This window comes from Scardinius erythrophthalmus (genome assembly GCF_964197995.2).
Source record: "Scardinius erythrophthalmus genome assembly, chromosome: 21".
Taxonomy (NCBI): Eukaryota; Metazoa; Chordata; class Actinopteri; order Cypriniformes; family Leuciscidae; genus Scardinius; species Scardinius erythrophthalmus.
Genome location: NC_138241.1, coordinates 9,902,404 through 9,923,282, shown reverse-complemented (window position 1 = coordinate 9,923,282; position 20,879 = coordinate 9,902,404). Strand labels below are relative to the sequence as shown.

The following is a 20,879-nucleotide window of genomic DNA, read 5'->3' as shown; positions in this document are numbered from 1 at the left end:
TGTCAATTTGTTGATTGATTGATTGTTAATCTGGTTAATGACTTAATGCACTGAACATGTACTGCAGTTTATATCACAACACTCTCCAACAGCAGAATGCTACTTTTAATCCTTTTAAGTCTAATTCCAAGTCAAAATAGAATTTATACCTTAGTTTTATAAATAATTTGTGATTGCATATATGATGCAAGATATGGCCAGACATGCAGTCTACCAATAATATTAGAGCGACAGCACTTGGAACACCCACAGGTGTCTTCACAGTACAGAGACTAGCGACACACAGACAAAATCGCTCGCTACAGTACTGTATGTGAGTGGGGCTATAGTGTGCATGACGGAGAGTGAAACTCTCACTCAGGTTCAAGACAAGGAGAGTGAAAATATATCTTTGCTAAACTGATACCGTACTTAGCGTCTAACTTAATCACTGGCCAGTGAATACTAACAATTTATTAGCCAATGGCTGATGATAGACATTATTTAGTGAAAATTTAGTCTCATATGCGAGTGATTTACTCGCATTGAAGAGGGTTGCCCTGCGTACAGGGTTAAGTTTCTGTATGGTTCTTGTGAAATTAAAAAGTTAATGATGATCATTATAAGTTCTTCAGATCAGTATATTGGTCTCCAGTTTCTAAAGCAGCGGCTGCTGTTGTTGTTGTTGTTGTTGTTGCTTCTGCTGTTGTTATCATTGTTATTATTATTATTATTATTATTATTATATAGACTAGATCACCGCCTGATAAATTATTATGCTGGGTTTATGGAAGTCATAAATAAAGATTACGTTGAGCAGCTGAAAAGATCTAAGGTCTTCAAAGAGAATGGCCTTTATTTTATTCACAAGTTGTAGCCAAATTTATTCAAGCTCTGGCAACAGAGTCAGAGAGGTCAAGAGAGCAGGCCCACTTTGATGACTGCTGGCAATAACTGCTGAAAATCAAGTCCACAGACAACACCATGAGCAGCACTGGCAGAGGGGGGGGTTTAAAGAAAAAAAAGAATTACATGAATTGCAGATCAGTGTACATGTTCTTTTAAAACTCTTATGATTGCTTCAAAAAATCAGTGAGACTTACTTTTGGCATTAAATATGATTTATTGCATTTGAACATTATTAATAGAATAGTTTTTGTGGATAGTGGTAACAGTGATGATTTATTTAACTCTGGTTTAATTTTGATGATTTAAACTGGTTACTTTTGTTGTTGCTGTTAACTTTTAAATTGAATGATGTTGTCTGGGGGTTGGGCAAAATGAGGGAGGGATGGTGGTCAGTGCTTGGGGTGGTGACTGAAGGCGGTGACTGAGTAGTTCTGACATCACATTTTTTACGGAAGTCACAATGGCTTGTGAAAAGCCACAGCTACTTTATGCAGGCTGTGTGCATTTGTCTGTGGATTGACTGTTTTGAAACTTATATGGTAGTTGCATAGCCCCTAGACCTCTGTTATCATGAAAAAAGCCAGGAAATTTTATTTTTGACAATATGGGACCGTTAAATCTGTGGCGGAAGAAAGTTCTGTACACAAGAGGCTTTCTTTTAAGACACTCCATGGTTGTTCCTTAATTATTTAAACACTTGCTTTGCTGTACTGTTGTATATAAATAAATAAAAACATCACACTCTCAGTCGTGCAATATGGCTCTATAGTCTATATTGACTGAAAGTCTGTCTGGTAAATAAATAAATGTGAACAGATACACACCAGGATAGAGGGCGTGGATCTGCCAACACATTAGATCTGACTGGACGAGCAGAGTTCAAATCCGTTTGCATGTATACAGAGTAAAAATGGTAAAATCACTGTAATACACAGTTTCACTTAAATGTACTTTTATAAACAATTTGACATTGACAGAAGAGACAACTGAGTTTTTTCCTCCTAATCGATCAAACTTGACATGGCAGGTCAGCCAGTGTCTGTCCGTAAGGCCTTTTGTTCTGGAAATTGCTTTGCAGAAGTCAAAGTAATCAATAGGTTTGTTCGGAAGATAAGATGATGTACTCTAGCTTTCAAATCCACCTGTCAGCTGTCCATCTCTCAACCAAACCCTGGTATTCATTATTTCATGGACATTATACTTCCTATTTGAGTCAATGCAGATGAATGAGCTCATTTATTTTAAAGGGGAACTATGCAGGTTTTTTAAGCTTAATTTACCTTAACTGAACAGCTTCGGAGTTATTGGAATGGTTATATGACTTTTTCGGGTTGAATGGTGGTCTTCTCGCACTCCCCTAGTGCCTGTGAGCGGAAAAAAACACCCTTGCAACTTTGGGCCGCCGGCCTCAGCGTCAGGAAGTATCGCGTGATATCAGGTCTCGCGATGTAACGAATTGCTTTACGGCATTGCACACATACACTATCTAAACATTTATATGCTAGCCTTCTGTGTAGCATACATACCTTAGTGGACATGGCTCCGTGCGTTTGCCTGCTTCTTTGAAAACAAATGCACATGACCAGAGGGAGAAGATGGGAGGGGGGAGAGTCGCCAACGAATTTTGACGACAGTGTTGTCAAATATCTATTCCGAAGCTGTAGGGGGAGCTCTATAGAGAAACCCGCGAGCAAAAAGCAAGAAAACAGCGAAGAAATTGCCAAAACTGCATAGCGCCGCTTTAAGGGTGAGACAGCCCTGATTTTAAAGCAAAACATGATTGTTTGTAGCTAGAACCGATCTCAAGGTGGCTTGAGTAGATGGTGGGTGTCCAGTAGTTCAGTTCATTGTGGATTTGGGTGCACATCTTGATGTTTCAAAATCTACAAATGTGTGCACTGTGCGGTGATCGACAAATGCACAGAAAGTCGCCCAAATGTACAGGATACGATCCACAAATTAAGTCATTAATAAAAGTAACACTACACCTCTCCTCAACACGGCATTCAAGTAAAAAAAAAAAAAAAAACTTGCTATGTATAGTGTGCTAGACCAACTGGGACTGGTCACTGCACTTGCATATTGCACTTGTCGTATTGTTGGCTTGATTGCATCAATTGCTCTCCTCATTATTAAGCTGCTTTGGATAATAGTGTCTCCTAAATTATTAAATGTAAATGTAATGTAAATGCTAGTATCTAGTTATGCAAGTCCCCTCTTTTCCCTGATATAGGGAACAAGATATTAGTTATGTATCTGACGTTATGGGGAAACCCTTTCTCCTGATCAATCCTGATGCCATCAATCATGAGTAAACAGAGACATTTCCTTCCGATTGAGGTTAACTCGACATTGCATCAGTAGCTGATGGTAAGGGAAACATGTCCACGGCGCATTACTGGCAGAGAACCTGAACCAGCCCCTGTGGACAGAGTATAGAAAATAACACCAAGCAGTGTGAGTAATGTTCCCCATGGCATCACCAGTGTATAACAAAACAGACACATATAACATGGTTTGAACTTGGGAGGTTGCACAAGTTCTTCATAACTGGGATTGAGAACAGGCCCAATTGAGAACAGCGAAATGCAGCAAAATGACTGTCCTGGTCAGGGCTTCAATTACAGGTGAGTTTCATCTGTAAACAAGCTACAGTTTTGTCTTCATTAACTTAGCTAAGTATTAAACTGCTAGAAAATGTTAGCAGTAGCACCCCATTACTATCGTCAGTCAAAATACTGTCTTATGTATTTTGCTAAAAGATATCATTATTGTAAAGTTACATTAGAAATTTAGGAGAAAGATATTCACATCATTTTATAGTATAGGGAGGGACTAGGGCAGACAACACAAAAATATGAGAACATGTTCAGTATTAGGAATTTTCTATGAGGATATTGTTATTATGTAGTTCTAGTACAAATTTGGATATTTAGGCCATTTAGAAAATTAGTTTTGATATATTGGTAAGAAATATAGTTTTGTTGAAGATTAAACAGCAACATTCCTAATGTAATTCTTTGAATTTAAAGGTTTAGTTCACCCAAAAATTTAAAACAAATGTCATCAATTACTAAAGGCTTAAATTGAATCTGTTAAAATCATCATACAAAGTGACCAAGCATTTTCAGAAAATGTGGACTAAACCGCTCAATTCATATGTATTAGTTTTATGATATTTTTATGAACTTTTGGAAGTGACAAAGTGGCAGCTGTGTGGACTGTCAATGGAGGGACAGAAATATCTCAGATTAATTTAATTTGTGTTTTAAAGATAAACAAAAGTCTTATGGGTTTGGAACAACATGAGGGTGAGTAAAGTATGACAGAATTTTCGTTTTTGTGTGAACTAACCCTTTATATTTTGTCTCAGTCTGGCACTGATTGGGAAGATAATATCACAAGAACTTCACAATGTTGCCAGCACTGATTTAATTCTCTGCCTGCATCGGGCACTGCATGTGAAGAGACTGCTCTTCCTCTCAGCTGAAAGGCAGAGGAAGCCTGTAATGTAACCACCTGAGCCCTAAAGGGGCTAGAAACTAAACTAAACAAACAAAACATTAGACAATAACCAATAGAGCCTGTAAGTCAACCACTCACTTGCCAAAGCTAGTAAAAGCACAGTTTTAAGAGAGGATCTATGTACATCCATTGTTTCTAGAGACTCAAATAGAGGTCCCATAAGAGTCTTCAGCACTAAGACCTAGTCCCAGGTTGGAACAGTAGACCGATGAGGGGGGTTCACTCACCTCTGGCAGGTGAGAAACTTGATCACCAAATCATGTTTGCCGAGAGAATGGCCATCTATAGGCACATGATTCTCCAAGATAGCTCCAACATAAACTTTCCATTTTAGCACATTCTTAGGTGCAGCATATAGCTACTCCACCATCTCCAGAAACCATCAATGTTTGGGCCATTTTGGTGCAAATGACCAGGTGGAGAAGCTGTTCCAATGGAAACGCTGCTGGCCATTCGTGAGCAAGCACTTCCACCCACAGAGAAATATATTGGACAGTTAGCGGTCTCTACGGGGAACAACTGGTCCACGTCCACATTTATCAAAAACCTCCTATATCCTCAACACTGTCTCACTCTGTTCCCCTGGTAATATGCCTTGACCTGATAGAAGGCCTGTGCTGTAATTCAAATGGCCAGACAAGTGCACACATGCAACGGTACAAGGTGTTGTACGTCCGTCTCTACAAAGGAAGAGACGGACATAATCTGATCCAATTACTGCCATGTTATCTGTTTCAATAACAACATTGCAGTTGTTCATCTTTGAGAAAAGCTTTCAGAAAAAAAAAATCACTGTGAGCCAACCCATACCAGTCCCATGGATGGATGTGAGAGAGAATTTGCTTTTGAATGATAATTTTTGTATGGATTTTTGTATGTGATATAGACACATCCCACTGGTGAACCCAAAGGACAGACCACAGCTGAAGCGAGGCAGTCGCCTTACAAATTGGATTGTATAGCTGAATTGTATCGCCTTTAACACCAATCTGATATACCTATGAGGGCTTCCCGTGCGCTGGGATGATTGGACAGCAAAAACAAAGCAATGAACTTATCCTCTCTGCTCCGGCAATTGTAAGGGCAGAGATGGAGGGTGTTACATTGAACAACTCTAGACTTTTGGGGGCCAGTCCCAGTTCTGCTAGAGTTGCTGCTGTCCTGGTTATGTCTTTCTACTAGGACGTGGTTCCTGTGGGTTCGGCAGAGGCTTATGCTTAGGCCATGGACAACACTGCTTCAAAGCCGGCTTAGGTGTCTTTAATGCAGCCAAAACAGTGTTGGAGGGGACTTTGGCCAGACTCTGACTCGAGGATAAGCAAGATCATGTTGGCTGGGTAGTAGCGCTGCTTCTTAATAGAAAAAATGTGAAAGTGTTGCATGGCTTGGGGCTGCTTCTGTGCCATGATACATCACTCAGTGAAGCCTTCGATAGCATCACCAAAGAGTCCTGTGGGAGACACTGGGATGTTGAGGAAAGGCTTCTTCTCAGCATCTCCCAACTTTGGCACACATCCAAAGCGTGCACACAGAAAGCCGCCTTATAGTGCGTGAATAGACAATTACGTTCTCTTTTGCATCATCTTGCACTTGAAAGACAAATTTATCCTCATATACAGTCGGTTTTGTCTTAAGTGCATGTAAACAGTTGAGATAGAAAATGCATGTCTATCAGTATATCCGATCCATACCTACGATCTTAAAGTGACAGCAGCCTAATATACCTGCTACCATCTGTATCATTAATGTTAATCAAACAACAAAATAAAAAGAGAAAATCACTCACTGATCTTGACTGAATAACCATTGCAACATTATTTTATTTATTTTGTTATATATTTATGTATAATTTGCACCTGAAATTTCTTCAGTTGTATTTCTTGTGCTATTGCCACAATTTGATTACTTGTTCTTATTTTATTACTGACAATTTGTCAGTTTGATAACTAATTGTCTTTGATAATGTCTGAAGTGTATAGTAGTTTGGCAAGTTGTTTTTGCTGTGGTATATTTTTGTTCTGTCGGCTGCTGATTTTTGCTCATATTATTCAGCTACAACAAAATGTTTTGCGAAAATTCTGAATAAATACATTTGATATCAATTATTCTTTTTTTTTACCTTATTGTAATCGAAACTGGGAATCGATAAAAATTGGAATCAATCAACAGATTCAGAATCTATAAAATTATGAATACAAAAAAAATGATACCCAACACTAGTGTAGAGTCAGAGTGTATAGCACAGGCTATCTGGAGAGCAGCCCAAGCGATTGTTGCTATAGTTCAAAACAGTTCTACAATAAAGCATCAAATGCAGGCTATGGAGCAACAAATCAAATAATCGGAACATTGTAATGACTCTAAAGACATAAAAACATATAGTGCCGCCCATCACATTCAGCAGCATCAGACTGAACATCGATCAGGGAATAAGTACTCACTGCCCTTTTGGAGTTGTTTTGATTGATTTGGCATCTCAAAATATATGCAGCGAGATTTCTGCGGTCAAAATATACTGCTCATCCCATTTAAAAAAAACTGGCCAGGGTTTCTTTTTAATGCCACTGAAATGGGATCAATACTGAAAATGCTTCTGAATGTCATGGAAGAGACTCGGCCTAGAGGCTGCTCACTGAGCCAGTGTTTCAGTAATCCATATGAAATCATAGCAGACCTGTTTGTTAAATGCCATAGCTGTGCCTGTAAGGCTAGAATAACTTGCTGCACTGTCCCCACACCTGTGTCACATGACCATAAAGCTCTCAAACATCATCTTGGACAGGAAATGTTACTTAAACTCCCAAAAGTGTTGGAGAAGTAAATACAGGGAAATCAATATGACTTCGATAGTACAGCACCTATACTTTTCCAGTCTCTGATGTATTTACATTACTGTATTTACATGGAAGGAACAACTAAGAGCATGTGTTTGTGTGTACCTTACTTGAAATGGTCAAACATGCATGAAATTTCTTATTACATACAGTGGTTGTGTCGTAGCTGAAATGTATTTGGCAGCCCAAAGCAGAAAAGTACTTTATAATCCTTTATATGGGATTCTTGGGAGATTGTACCCAAAACTAGTGAGGGTGGCCAACTCACTACCAACTTTACAACTATACAGCATGTGGCACTGTTAATGTAATTTGGCCTTTGTGTACTTTTAGTGTAATTAAATCTAACTCAATTAAATCATACATTTAATTGATGAGCAATAAATAATAAATTGAAAACATTTATGCTAAACATTTTCTGAATATGCAAAAAAAAAAAAAAAAGTGTTACAATAACACAACATTGCCTTTCCTGCAATGTTCAACATTACCATTCACATTTGGATTATATACAGCATGAGAATATGTTGCATGTAAATAGAATGCTGCTGCTGTTTTAAAAAAAAATAAAAATCCTGATATTAGCTTTCTGATGCAGTGTTACCTTGTGCTGCTATTTCATCACCAGCCTTGTGAAGTAATGTCATTGCTCTCTTACAGCAAGTTTGTGTAATTTCAAGCCTGTGTTTTGGTGAAGAGGAAAAGCAAATTATTTGCGAGGGTGCCAGTGCGACTACACAGCCTCGATGCTCCACACATCAAGAGCGAGGACATGTTTATTCACAGAGCTTGAAGTTAATAGAGTTCAGGCAGAGCCTTCTGTACAATACTCTCTCACTAGGATATGATTTACAATTTGGTCACAATTGCAAACCTTTGAAAACAGAGAAGCATCTGATGAAAGGAGGCTGACAGAAACAGGTGAGGAGAGAAAACAAAGGAAAGCATTAAACCATGGAGTGGCAGTCATCAAGTTGACAGCTGCAGGGACAAATTCAAAGAGTCACAGATAAAGTAATATGTTTCCTAAATTATCAGTGAGATCAATGGCATCTCATTTCCATCGGAGGGTATTTTAGATCAATATCTGAAAGACAGACAAAGCCCTTTTCCAATGAGTCTAGTTTGCCATGTGGAGTTTAGGTAAATGTGTGTACATTTCTGCAAAAAGCAACATAAACCCACCATACAATTAGTCCATAAACCAGCTGGTATAGTCCTGGCCTAGCAGGTGGACCAGTGGGGCCATGTTGTTCTCAAACAAAACTGAGCTGGTGTAGCTGGTCCATCAGCACTCCCACTTCCTATGCACACCAGTGGTCTGGTGGTCTGACTAGCACACCAGCAAACCAGCAACCAGCATCCCATTATGGTATCAGCATGCAAAACATACATTATGCTTGTACATACATTTAAACAATGTATGAAAACATCCATTTCAGTCTATTCTTCTGTCGTGGAGCTTGACAGTCCTTAGAAAATATGAACTGTCAATGTATGGGGAAAAAGCAGCATAAAGGTCCTTAAATGTCTTGTTTTTGTTTGTCTTGAAAAGCAGTTATGAGGGTGAGTAAATAAAATGCTTTCATTTTTGTTTGAATAATTGCTCCTTGCAGTCTCTGTAAAAATGAAAGGGATTATTAAGTTCTGTTTTTCAGTTAACTCATCCTTTGAGAAATTAAGTCCTGTCCAGATCACAATGTCTCTGATTGGGGTATATATTATATTATGTTCATTTTGACCATCAAATTCTGCAACTTTCTGACAAAAGTCTATGTAAAATAACAACATGGCTAATTAAAAAGAACATTTAATCATTAACAGAGAGTTCAATACATGCAGTACATATTTTATTTTAAAAACAGCATGATTGTCTGAGTGAAAAGATTCCAAGATTTCCCGAATGTCTTTGTTATGTCACCCATTTGCTTTAATGATAGCAACAATAGAGTTATAAAAGTTTGTGCTAAACGTGATGATCAAGTTATCCAATATGATTTGAATTCCAAAGGGCATCTTATGCATCAATGGTAGGGATATGCCAAAAGCCAATAATGGCTTCAAAAACGAATAGCGTACTGTATTTTACCAAATAATAGGAAAAATATTCAGCAGACACATTCACTCCTCGTGTTTGCTGAATAACAGGTGAGCCGGGGATAACACAATATTATACTGTACATGAACCTCTATAATCAAGTGTGAAGGGAATGAGTGTAAACTCTCTGAGAGAAATGAGCACAGCACGATTGCAATTTAATTAGAAATGTTGCCATCTCCGTGATACTAGGCAACATAATACCGTTTTTCTACTATTTGATATGTCTATTTAAATGTAAGATATGAAAGATATGTTTCCCTGTCTCACTCTCTTCTGGGGACGACAATCATTTATGGATTCTTTGTAAATTGTTCAGATTTGCATTTAAATGCATAGTAAAAATTGTTTTAGCAATTTTTAAACACTAAATATTTCTATATTCAGTTAGTTTATATAAAGAATAAAAAAAAGTTTTATATATATATTTACATATATATATATATTTTATTGTTTTAGAAGATATTTAAAGGTTTGATATAATTATTATATAATTAATAATTATAATTAATAATTAGATATAATTAATAATTATAATTATAATTATTGTAATTTGAAGGACGTCCGGTTTAAGCCCCACCACACTTCTGGTTATATATATATATATATATATATATATATATATATATATATATATATATATATATATATAAATAAATAAATAATATATATATATATATATATATCAAATTACATGAGAAGCCCGTTTTAAATGTATACAGTATATATATATATATATATATATATATATATATATATATATATATATATATATATATATATATATATATATATATATATATATATATATATATAATATATACAATATATATATATTTTTTTTTTATGCCATAACTACTCCCCATAAAAATAAAATAAAATAGAAAATAAATAATGGGTTTTGTGATGCTTCTATACAAAACACTTAATTTTCTGTAACTGCACATCCAGGCAATAAACAGTCCCACTGATAATAACTTCAGAGATCCCAATCCTGTCTGAGTCAGTATATAAAATCGCAGATGTTGCTTTATTAACAATTGTAGCTCAAATGTCATTTAAAAAGCGAATCTTGTCTGAATAAAGCTACAAAAAGAGTCGCTCCGCAAACTGCTTTTATGAAAAGGATCCTATGATGATGCTGCTCAACATGCCTAAGATGAAAACAGTTTGTGATGTAATGAAACAACAGAGGCCAGTTTACTTACCATATTGATGGTGCTTCTGTACCACTGATCTCTAGAAAGTCATATCTATCTTCTAGTTGGAAGTCTGTGAAGACTAGGGCAATGGTGTCTCCCGGCTCGGCAAGAATACTCCATGTGCAGTCAGCATTATTCTCATACTCTGAAGGGAAGTGTGGACTTGATATTGTCCCTGTTGTTCCTCTTAACGTTCCCCCACATGATCCTTCAGCTGAAAAAAAAAAATAGCATAAAAGTTCAAAACGATCAAAGGTACAATTAGTCAATTTAAAACTATATAGAATTCAACAATATTCATTTTTTAAGGTTGCAATTTGTTGACTTCTCTTTCGCATCTCATCATGATTGAACAGACGTACAAATACACACAAAATTATGTTAAAATGCCAATCACGGCAAGTATCCTCATAAACACAGTCAGTTATGTGTTAAGTAAACTTAAACGATAGGGAGAAATTTGGATGTTTGTCAGCAGGGCTTTAGATTGACTTTTTTGCTCACCAGCCACTGTGGCTTGTGGTTTTCCAAAGTTGCTAGCCACTCAGCATTTTCACTGGCCACAATTTTGACATCAAAACCATGGGGGAAAACTGTCATATAGATTTTTTTTTAATATATATATATATTATCTTGCTGTCATCTCTACCTGACATACAGATCCATTATACATTATACACATGCGTTTTCTTTCTCAACTGTTTACTTTCACTTAAAACATAACTGCCTGTTTATGTGAATACTCGCCAAGACCAGTATTTTGACATTATTTTGTGTGTATTTGACTGTTTAAGCACAATAGGCAGTGAAAAAAAAACTAAATTTCGTAGGCTGAGAGGCAGCTTTATCTGCGTGCTCTTTGGTTATGAGCACAAAATCTGCGGGAATGAGTAAAATTATGTGCAATAAATGCAATCACATGCCGAAATTCAAGCCCTGTAACAACAACAATATTCATCCAAAGAAAATGAAACGAGTGAGTGAGGGGAGGTGGGTGTAACTTGGGTTGTGTGTAACTCGCTGTCGGAGAGATGAGAGAGTGAGAAAGCGCAGCTGGTATCGTGTATTTATTATGGGGAAATAAGTATTAGAAGCGTTTCAGATATTTCAGAATCAATATGTATCAAAAAATCTATATTTTTTACAACACTACATTGCACTTAGTTTATTATTTCAGATGCCTTCTTAAAAGACTACAATTAAAAAATGTACATATTATATATAAAATTCAACCCGTCAAAGTGGCTAGTAGAGTGACTGTGTTACACGCCACTGCAGAAATCCACCCGCATTTGACGGATTGGCAGGTGTTAATGTCGAGCCCTGATTTTGTATAAAATTCAACCTGCTAAAAAAGGCTCGTAAAAAGTGACTGTGTTACATGCCATGCTAAAATTTACCAACATTTGGTGGGTGTTAATGTCAAGCCCGTCAGTATAGATCTGCACATTAGGTCTTAAAGGGACAGCAGCCTAATATCTTTGTTGACCCAGGATGAGGTATAGGACTGTGCAAGCTTTGGGGGTGTTGATGGACTTAATCTACATTTTGATCATCCTTTCTGAATTTTTTTTTAAATGTTAATTATTTTTATTATTATTATTATGAAACTTACTTTTAAGTGTTGATAAAAAGATAAAAAAATTAAGGCAAAAAGCTAGAATATTTATTTATTTATTTAAAGCAGAAGCTCTGTTCTTTCTTTTGATATATTGCATTCAGATATTCATACAGCAAAATATTCTGTGGGCCATGGATTTTTTTTTTAATGACCAAAATGCTGGCGATGGCTGGCAACTTACTTTCTTTTTTACGCTGGCGGGGAAAGAGAGTTAAATGATAAAAGAAAAAGAAGTAAAAATAGAAGACACTCACGATTCAGTGTTATTTTAGATTTATTTTATACAATTTCTTTAGTATTTCTTACCTGAATACTACTGTTAGACAAACCTGAAAAATGTGTTAGACACCCCATGTGAACAGTGTAAAAACATAACTAAAATATATCACCATATTCTTCCCCAGATGAATGATTACATTAAGAATTTCAAACATTAATTGCATTACATTTTTTAAATGTTATTTTATATTCAAATGAGTCATTATCCAATCAAATAATTTGCACTCATTTGCATACATTTCTAGAACATAAATCAGAACATTTGGATCAAGCTTCAAACTTGAAATAATTGTTTCATTTTGTTGACATATTAGAGTCAAAGGTTTTAGGAATAAAATATTGTATAAAATCCAGCAAATGATATATGAACAAACCCCTCTGTAAAAACCTTTAGAATATAGTTAGGAATAAAACTGGAAAGTTAGGTGTATGAAGTGCTACTGAAGTGGCCTTTTGAGATTGCAATTGAAATATACAGATGCAAATACAATGTGCAAAATATATTACTTTCTTTCGACTAGTCTGAAACAACACAAGCCAAAATCTCAAAACTGACCAGTGCATTAAAAAACAATGTTTATGCCTGTAGTGTCATGAAATCAAAATCGACAATTCTTGTTCAATTCAAATATGTGTTTTTTTTATTTATTTTTTTATGGATATTGCAGTATTTATTATAAATGACATTTTTCTTTTTGAATTCATTATCTTGAATCAAAATAACTTTCCCTCCCTCTTGCAACATCACTTCTCTTCTCAGATGATGTGCTTACTGGCGAGAGGGCGGGACAACCTGTCACTCACATGAGATCACAGCAATAGCAAACAACAATGAACCATCCAATCCAATCAATTCCCGAAGGACAAAATCAAGGCAATCTCTACAGATTTGGCTACTGTACACTGCCTACTATTAAAACATAATTTAAAAAAAACGTAGTGAGTAAATGAAACACTGTGTGCACTATTCCACAGGAAATATGTTGTTGTCATATTTGCATGTGAGGTTATAAAGTGTGTTTGTTTATTGTATTTAATTATTAAAGTTGTGCCATTCGTCCAGAGTGTTTCTGCGCATATGGTCTGATACGCTCCAGTATCCCCTCGACCCTACATAGGATAAGCTGTTTAGAGAATGGATGGATGGGTGAATTTTTAACTTAACATTGTGTACAAATGTCAAAAAGGTGATTAATATTACTTGGTGGTTAATTTGTCAAACTGAAAATGGAAGGTCAATTTGAGCACACTGCATTGGGGGATACAGTACCCATCTTAGTTTTCTCTGTTTAATACTGATAATTATGTCATACATTATCCATTAAAGTATACTATATTACAGAAAATGTAAGAGTAGCATGTTTTTGCAAGAACATGTATAGTAGCCAGAGCATTCCATGACTGTGGAAATCCTACTTTTTAACCCATCCATCCATGTAAGCAAATAGCATCTTACCTCTACAAAATGGTGCTGGGAAATCCCATGATGCACCACTTCCTGGGCTCACTATACACGTGAGCACTGCATGCCCCTCCAAAACATATCCCATCACACAACTGTAGCGGATCTTGTCGCCGACGTTGTACCTGGTCCCGTGGATAATCCCTCTGGGTATCAACCCTGGATTTCCACATGTGTGACTTGGTAGAACTGGAACAGAAGACAGAAAAACAGGTCAGAAGTAAGTTTCTGCATCATGTTGTGCCTTTCACTCTTCTCTGTTTGTTCTTCTCATCATCATACACATACTGAGCTAAGCTCTTGAGATGTCTGTCTCAGTGCGAGTCTTCGCTATGAAGCGTGCACATCTGAAGCTGGCCCAGCACTCATTCAAGGGACTGCGGAGAAACCCCCACATGTTAGTCGTACGCTTCTCTGATCATGATGCTGTTTGAAGGTAAGTATTTCATGTTGACAACACAATCGCAACATGAATGTGCTCTGTTCATCCGTGTCAACTGTTCAAACAGAATCCATGCAAAACATTTTAAGAGTGAAAAATGTAGCAAGGTGAAATCTTGACTCTTTTTTTTTTTTATGTTTTCAAACATTTTAAAATAGAACATTACTCAGATTACTATATAGAACATCCAATTATATCGTAAAACAAAAAGAAATGTGCCAGCATATGCTCGTGCCTAGAATGCCTATGCATAAATCCGGCCCTGAGTGTAGGACATATACTGTACAATAGGTGAAAGGGGGTGTTTAGTTAAAGATATGTAGGGGTTCCCATTTTGAAAATCTGCTTAGGGCCCCCAAAATGCTATAGGGCCGACCCTGCTGTATCCCATCAGAGTTAGAATAACTGTGTTAAAGGGAAAGTTTCCCCTGAAAGTAAATCAGCCTTGGGGACTTGTCAGCCTTAGGGTTGGGCAACGATTAATCGCGATTAATCGCATCCGAAATAAAAGTTTGTGTTTACATAATATATGTGTGTGTACTGCGTATAATTATTTTGTATATATAAATACAAACATATGTATGTGTATATTTAAGAAACATTTGCATGTATATACTGTAGATATATTTATACATAATTTATATTATATATGAATATTTTATATATAAATACCAAATTTTTCTTACATATACACATACATACAGTATGTGTGTATTTATATAGACTAAATAACTATACACAGTACACACACATATATTATGTAAACACAAACTTTTATTATGGATGCGATTAATCACGATTAATCGTTGCCCAACCCTAAGCCTAATGAAAGTTGGGATGCAAGAATGTGCCCTACAGCATTCATTTCTACTGACACGAAAATCCAAATTTAGTTTGATTGTTCAAGGTACAGTATTTACAGTTGGTACAAAATAGATGCATTGTGGTGGCACCTTTTACACAGGCAAGCACCACACATATTTCAAAACAATTCATAAATCCAATTGAGACACTAGAGACAAAACAAGAAATTATTGGATTGCGGCAGAGCAGATTCAAATCTGTATCTCCCACAAGCACCAAGGTTCAACATGCCTGGAACTGCTAGGCTACAGCATCACCAAGTGAAGCTCTGAAGCGCTGCAATCTAATGGTTCACATTTAAAATGGTGACACATTAAGCCAGGTGTGACAGACATTTTCAACAAATAAAGGCTTAAAGTTTCAGTCTGTTTCTCACACAAAGCTATCCTATTACTTCAGAAGACTTGAAAAATAAATTATACAAGACAAATGGACTGTTTTATGGTGCTAGCATGGTGTTTGTTTGTTTGTTTTTAAAAAAGCTTGTTGAAGAGTCATTTTTGGGTGAACAAGTCCTTTCTAAATTTATTTAGTCCTAATTAAATTTTCATTTCATACAATATTAAATAAATAAAATAAAAAAAAATGTTGCTTATGAAGATCTGAATTTGTTAATAGGCCATTTTTACCTATTGATACAATCCTAAATATATGTTATGAAAAAAAAGTGTACTGACACAATAGTGTAATTTGATGAACATGTTCATATGAGACTTTGATTTACAAGCTTTATGAGTCATGGGAGGGTTCTTGAAGAAACCGTTTCTATTTTCAAAGAAACCATTGTGATCATCCAAATATGAGAGGTGCCTGGAGGAATTGGCGTAGATGTTATATAACCCCTGTGGCACCTTACACATCTAAATCTAGAGCTGACATTTAAGAGATGAATGTTTATTCTGTTGCATTCCCAGATAAAACTGCTGCAGAATGTCTCAGGATTCTGTCTTTCTTGATGGCATTGGTTCTTAACAGTGATGGGGGTAAGGCATTACAAGCACTGCAAGTTACATAATCAGATTACTTTTAACAAGTAACTAGTAAATCAACTAATTACTTTTGAATTTAAGTAACTTAAGTAACGAGTTACTTTTTTCAAAAATGTAAAGCAATGTACTGTTTTCTCATTTATTGACTCATACCATGTCCCCATGTTGAGAGAAATTGTAGGGTGCAGAGGCGTTGTGTGCGCTGTGTATAAACATGATGGTTATTGCAGTTCTTAGCATTTACTCATTTCAAGAAAACTGATTCAGTATTCCTCAACATGAATAAAAACAGTGAAACGCGAACTCTGAATAATTTGCAAACCTGCAATAATTAAATGTTAAAACAGTCTTATTAAATGTATTGTTTTTTCTCTCTGCTAGAAAATAGTCCTTGACATGTTGATTAATGCTTATAGTTGGCCTCATTGAGTGCTGTACAGTGATGAACAGGTGTTTCACATCACTGCTGTATACTGTGTCTTTAAGGATGACAGGGCCTGAGGGCAACTTCATTGACCAATCAGCATCAACGACTAGAAGAATGTTTTAAGTTCATGTTTTAGATCTCAGTACATTGAAAAGTTGGGTTTCATGGTCGGTGTATTACTGCCAAAACTTTATTTTGATGTTTTGAGAAAACAATATGAGATCAACACATTTGATAAACATCCAGTGGAGTTGGTGGTTGCAAAAAATAAATAACATTTCTTATTCATGATCAGATACTCAATGACGAGGCAACAATGAAATGTGAATAAGAAACAACAACAACAACAACAAAAAAAAACATTTCTTAATTCTTCACTCAAATGTCATCAATTTGGCCTTCACATATGATTAATCAGATAATAAATCAAATATTTACCAAACTCCCTCTGAATCCTGCACAGCAGGCTACATTGTCAATATGAAAATATGACTAATGAAAATAGCTATTCCAGAAGACTGGGATCTCAGTAGGCAGACATTTCCACAACAAATTATTCTAGATTAAATCAATTGCAAGTCCTAAATGCTTAAAATAGAGCAGCAGACAGACAACATTTCCGTAGGCTTGGATGTTCCATCCTACGTCTACTGGGACAGAGCTTTTTGACTGGAGCTGAGCGCATTATAACTGCAAAACCATGAATATGAATGTACAGTTGTGCCAAAAAGAGCTATAACTGTGTTGATGCATCTTGTTCCAACTAAGCCATGTCAGCCTAGGACACAATTTTGAGGTGATTTAAATAACGTGATACCAAGTAAACCATGCTTGTTTAATTTTGAATTTAAATATTTGTGTAATTCTGCTAATGACGTTGCTAAAACTCATTAGATGCATCTAACTCGGTTACTAACGTAACCTCGGTTCTCTCTAGAAGAGGGAACGATTACTGCGTAATATCTTACGCTACGGGAAAATCTCTTTTCCGCAAGATATTGAAGGCAAAAATTATCCTTAATTTGCAATAATGTAAAACGCGTTGCGGCAGCATGCAGACATAGGCAAGACGGCTAGCGCGCCTATTGGCTGCCCTGCGGCAACTGCAGCAACCTATCGAGAGAGGCCCCTCGTGACGTCAGAACCAATGGGGGCGCTTCACGCCTATTGCGTCACGTCCCACCAAAACAGGCTTGGCTTGGGCCTATAAATACAGCTCGACCAGCCCAATCTCATCCCAAGGCGTCATATACTGACGCTCTTGACATTTCGTCTACATCGAACGCACATGGCACCCTTTAGCGTCAATATGAGACGCAGATAGATATGGGCCAGAAGGCGCCTCCTAGCGGTCTAACCCTAACATATCCCTACCCCAGACCTAAACCTACCCATAACCGAACAAAGCTCTGTGCGTGCCATATTGACGCTAAAGGGTGCCATGTGCGTTCGATGTAGACGAAATCTTAAAAGCGTCAGTATATGACGCCCTAGGATGAGAATGCGTTGGCTCGACAGGCTGATAGAATCTGGTTTTTCATCGCTGAAGTGAACCAGAGCGTGTTGCAGGCATGGCAAAGATACCCAGTACTCATTCCCTCTTCTAGAGAGAACCGAGGTTACGTTAGTAACCGAGTACGTTCTCTTACAAGAGGTCTCTCGTACTGCGTAATATCTCACGCTAGGGGAACACAGTGTAAAACGCCGTGCATGCTGAGACCCAACACCAAAGTCCCAAGGGCAGGTGCCCGGGGCTCATATAGTGCATGATCACCAGGGACTCGCAGAGAGTCCGGGAAAGAGGGGCTAGAACAGCATCATTCCCGTAATAAGTAGCGTCCTATAAGGAGCAAATTATATCAATAGTGTTCCACGCCGTCAGGGCGAAAAACTCGGTCGCAAAACGCGCTGCATTTTCTCCACATTGTAGCACTATAAACTTAAATTTCTCCGTCATTTATGGTCATACAGAAAAAAGAAATATAAAAAAAGAATCTGTGGTATTTCTACTTTTGTATGTGTCCACTTCCAATCAAATCAAAACATTGTGCTTTTGTAAAATAAAGAAAATAAACAGGGTGTGCGTTCTGCCTCTCCGTCGCGGAGAACTTTTTTTTTAGCGCATTCACTACATTTAATGCACAATCGACATGAGTCGATTTTATGTGTGCGAGCCCTGGAATGTGGCGGGCTGTGCTTGTGTGTAGGAATGAGCACTGGGCTGTGGGCATTTTTACTACACTCATAACACCATCGGCCGTGGCCGGAATACCAGAAAATACACTCTTTCTGAGATTTATCTGGGTCGCCGTAAAAACGGCATTTGTGTGCAGGCAAACGGGCTGTAGTACCGGCTTGTTTTCTGCAAAATACACTGGAACAGTCGCATTTTCTGGAACTGAACGAGCGAGAAGTTTTGGTGGAAGTCCTCCCGCAGCGGGACTTGAACACCGACGTTTTCCTAGGCGGGCTAGGAAGACTTTGAGGCCTCGGGCTTTATCTCCATCTTAGGCTGGGGCCCACGCGGAGGGGGGCAGCGGCCAGCAAAGCGAGAGCGTGGTCTCGGGTCCCGGGCCTGTCGACGCTGCGAAGCGGCGGGCTGCGGCTGTGAGCTTCGATCAGACGGCTGTTTTGAGCGGCCAGCTGCGGAGCTGGAGCGCTTAGGCAGAAAGTGTTTCATGGCCTGTGATGTTTTCTGCACCTCAGCGAATCCATCCGCGAAATCCTTAACGGACGATCCAAAAAGGCCGGCAGAAGAGATGGGGGCGTCGAGGAACGCGGTGCGCTCTGAGTCCGACATCTCAGAGAGCGTCAGCCATAAGTGTCTCTCCGCTACGGTGAGAGAGGCCATGCTCCGCCATATGGCCTGTGCAGTGGACTTAGTGGCGCGAAGAGCTAGGTCCCTGGCGCTCCTTAAGTCCGGCACGCTGATAGCTCCCGGTCCTTCCTCATCCAGCTTTCGGAGAAGGTCGGCCTGGAAGATCTGCAGGATGGCCATTGAGTGCAACGCAGATGCAGCCTGTCCAGCGGTGGTATAAGCGCGACTGTGCATGGCTGAAGTCGTGCGGCAAGCTTTTGATGGTAGCGCTATCTTAGCACGCCGTCCAGTGGAGGGCGGGCAAAGATGGGCCGCAACAGCTTCTTCCACAGGAGGAAGAGAATGGTATCCCTTGTCTTTAGCACCGTCCACCACGGAGAATGCTGCTGAGACAGAGGTACACATTCTGGCTGAGAAGGGGGTGTTCCAAGACTTTGCGACTTCTTCGTGAAGCTCAGGAAGAAAAGGTGCGGGTCTTGAAGACGGCGAAACGTGGTCCCCTTGCAGGAAACATACATCCAGCCGGTTGTGTGCAGGCTCCACGGGCGCCGACCACTCAAGGCAGAGGCTCGCTACGTCCTGCGTGAGCAGACGCATCAGCTCTGCTTCAATGCTGGCCCTTTTCCCAGAAGGCTCGCGAGCAGAGGGGGCGAGATCCACAGAGCTCGACCAGTCCTCACTGCCCGACGCCAGGATAGAGCAGCTGTCATCCAACACAGATGCGGCTTCTTCATCGATATCCATGATGGAAGCGGCGGCAGACGGCGGCCGCTGTCCGGCAGTGAGAGACTCGGGCAAAGCAGGCGGCGAAGCTGGTGGGCGAACCGACGAGCTTTTGCAGGTTGGAGGAGGTTCTGGGACCCGTTGAGCACGACGCTTTTTACGGCGCGAAAGATGCCAGGCAAGTCCTCAGAGTCACCATGGGCATCAGCTCGCAGTGAGGGCAGCCACCGTCAGCGAGCGCCAGAGCTGCATGTTCCTCACCCAGGCAGGAAACGCAGATGACATGGCGGTCCCCGTCGCTGAGTGGGGCTCGACACGAGCCACAGAAGGTGCGAGGCATCTTAACAAAGAGGCTCGGCTCTTTTAGAAAAAGAGTGTGAGTCGCAGCGGCGAACACACACTAGCAGAGAAAGGATATAATACGCCAGACAGCGTAGCAGGAACAGCGACTGAAGGCGGCGAGTTGTCGGCCAGCGGCTTCAGATGCAAACGGCTCGTCCCGCAGAAGGCTTTCTCAAACGGCGCGGCTTCTTCCTCTCGGGATCCAGCGATGCGAGAGCTTCGCTGAAGAGATGAAAAATCTGATTCTATCAGCCTGTCGAGCTGTATTTATAGGCCCAAGCCAAGCCTGTTTCGGCGGGACGTGACGCAGGAGGGGCCTCTCTCGATAGGCTGCTGCAGTTGCCGCAGGGCAGCCAATAGGCGCG

The 20,879-nt window shown here is 38.9% G+C and overlaps 1 protein-coding gene across 2 annotated transcripts in view; it reads right to left on the bottom strand.

Moving 5' to 3' along the window:
* Positions 1-20,879, bottom strand: part of LOC308681343 (CUB and sushi domain-containing protein 1-like) — a gene marked incomplete at its 3' end in the record, with an annotated part of 827,421 nt that overhangs the window by 274,823 nt on the left and 531,719 nt on the right. For both annotated transcript variants that reach the window (XM_081350146.1, XM_081350147.1), the window contains 2 exons: positions 13,904-14,098; positions 10,554-10,761 (listed from right to left, as the gene is read on the bottom strand). In XM_081350146.1, the coding sequence (XP_081206272.1) occupies positions 10,554-10,761; positions 13,904-14,098 (403 nt within the window). The remainder of the gene's footprint in view (positions 1-10,553; positions 10,762-13,903; positions 14,099-20,879) is intronic.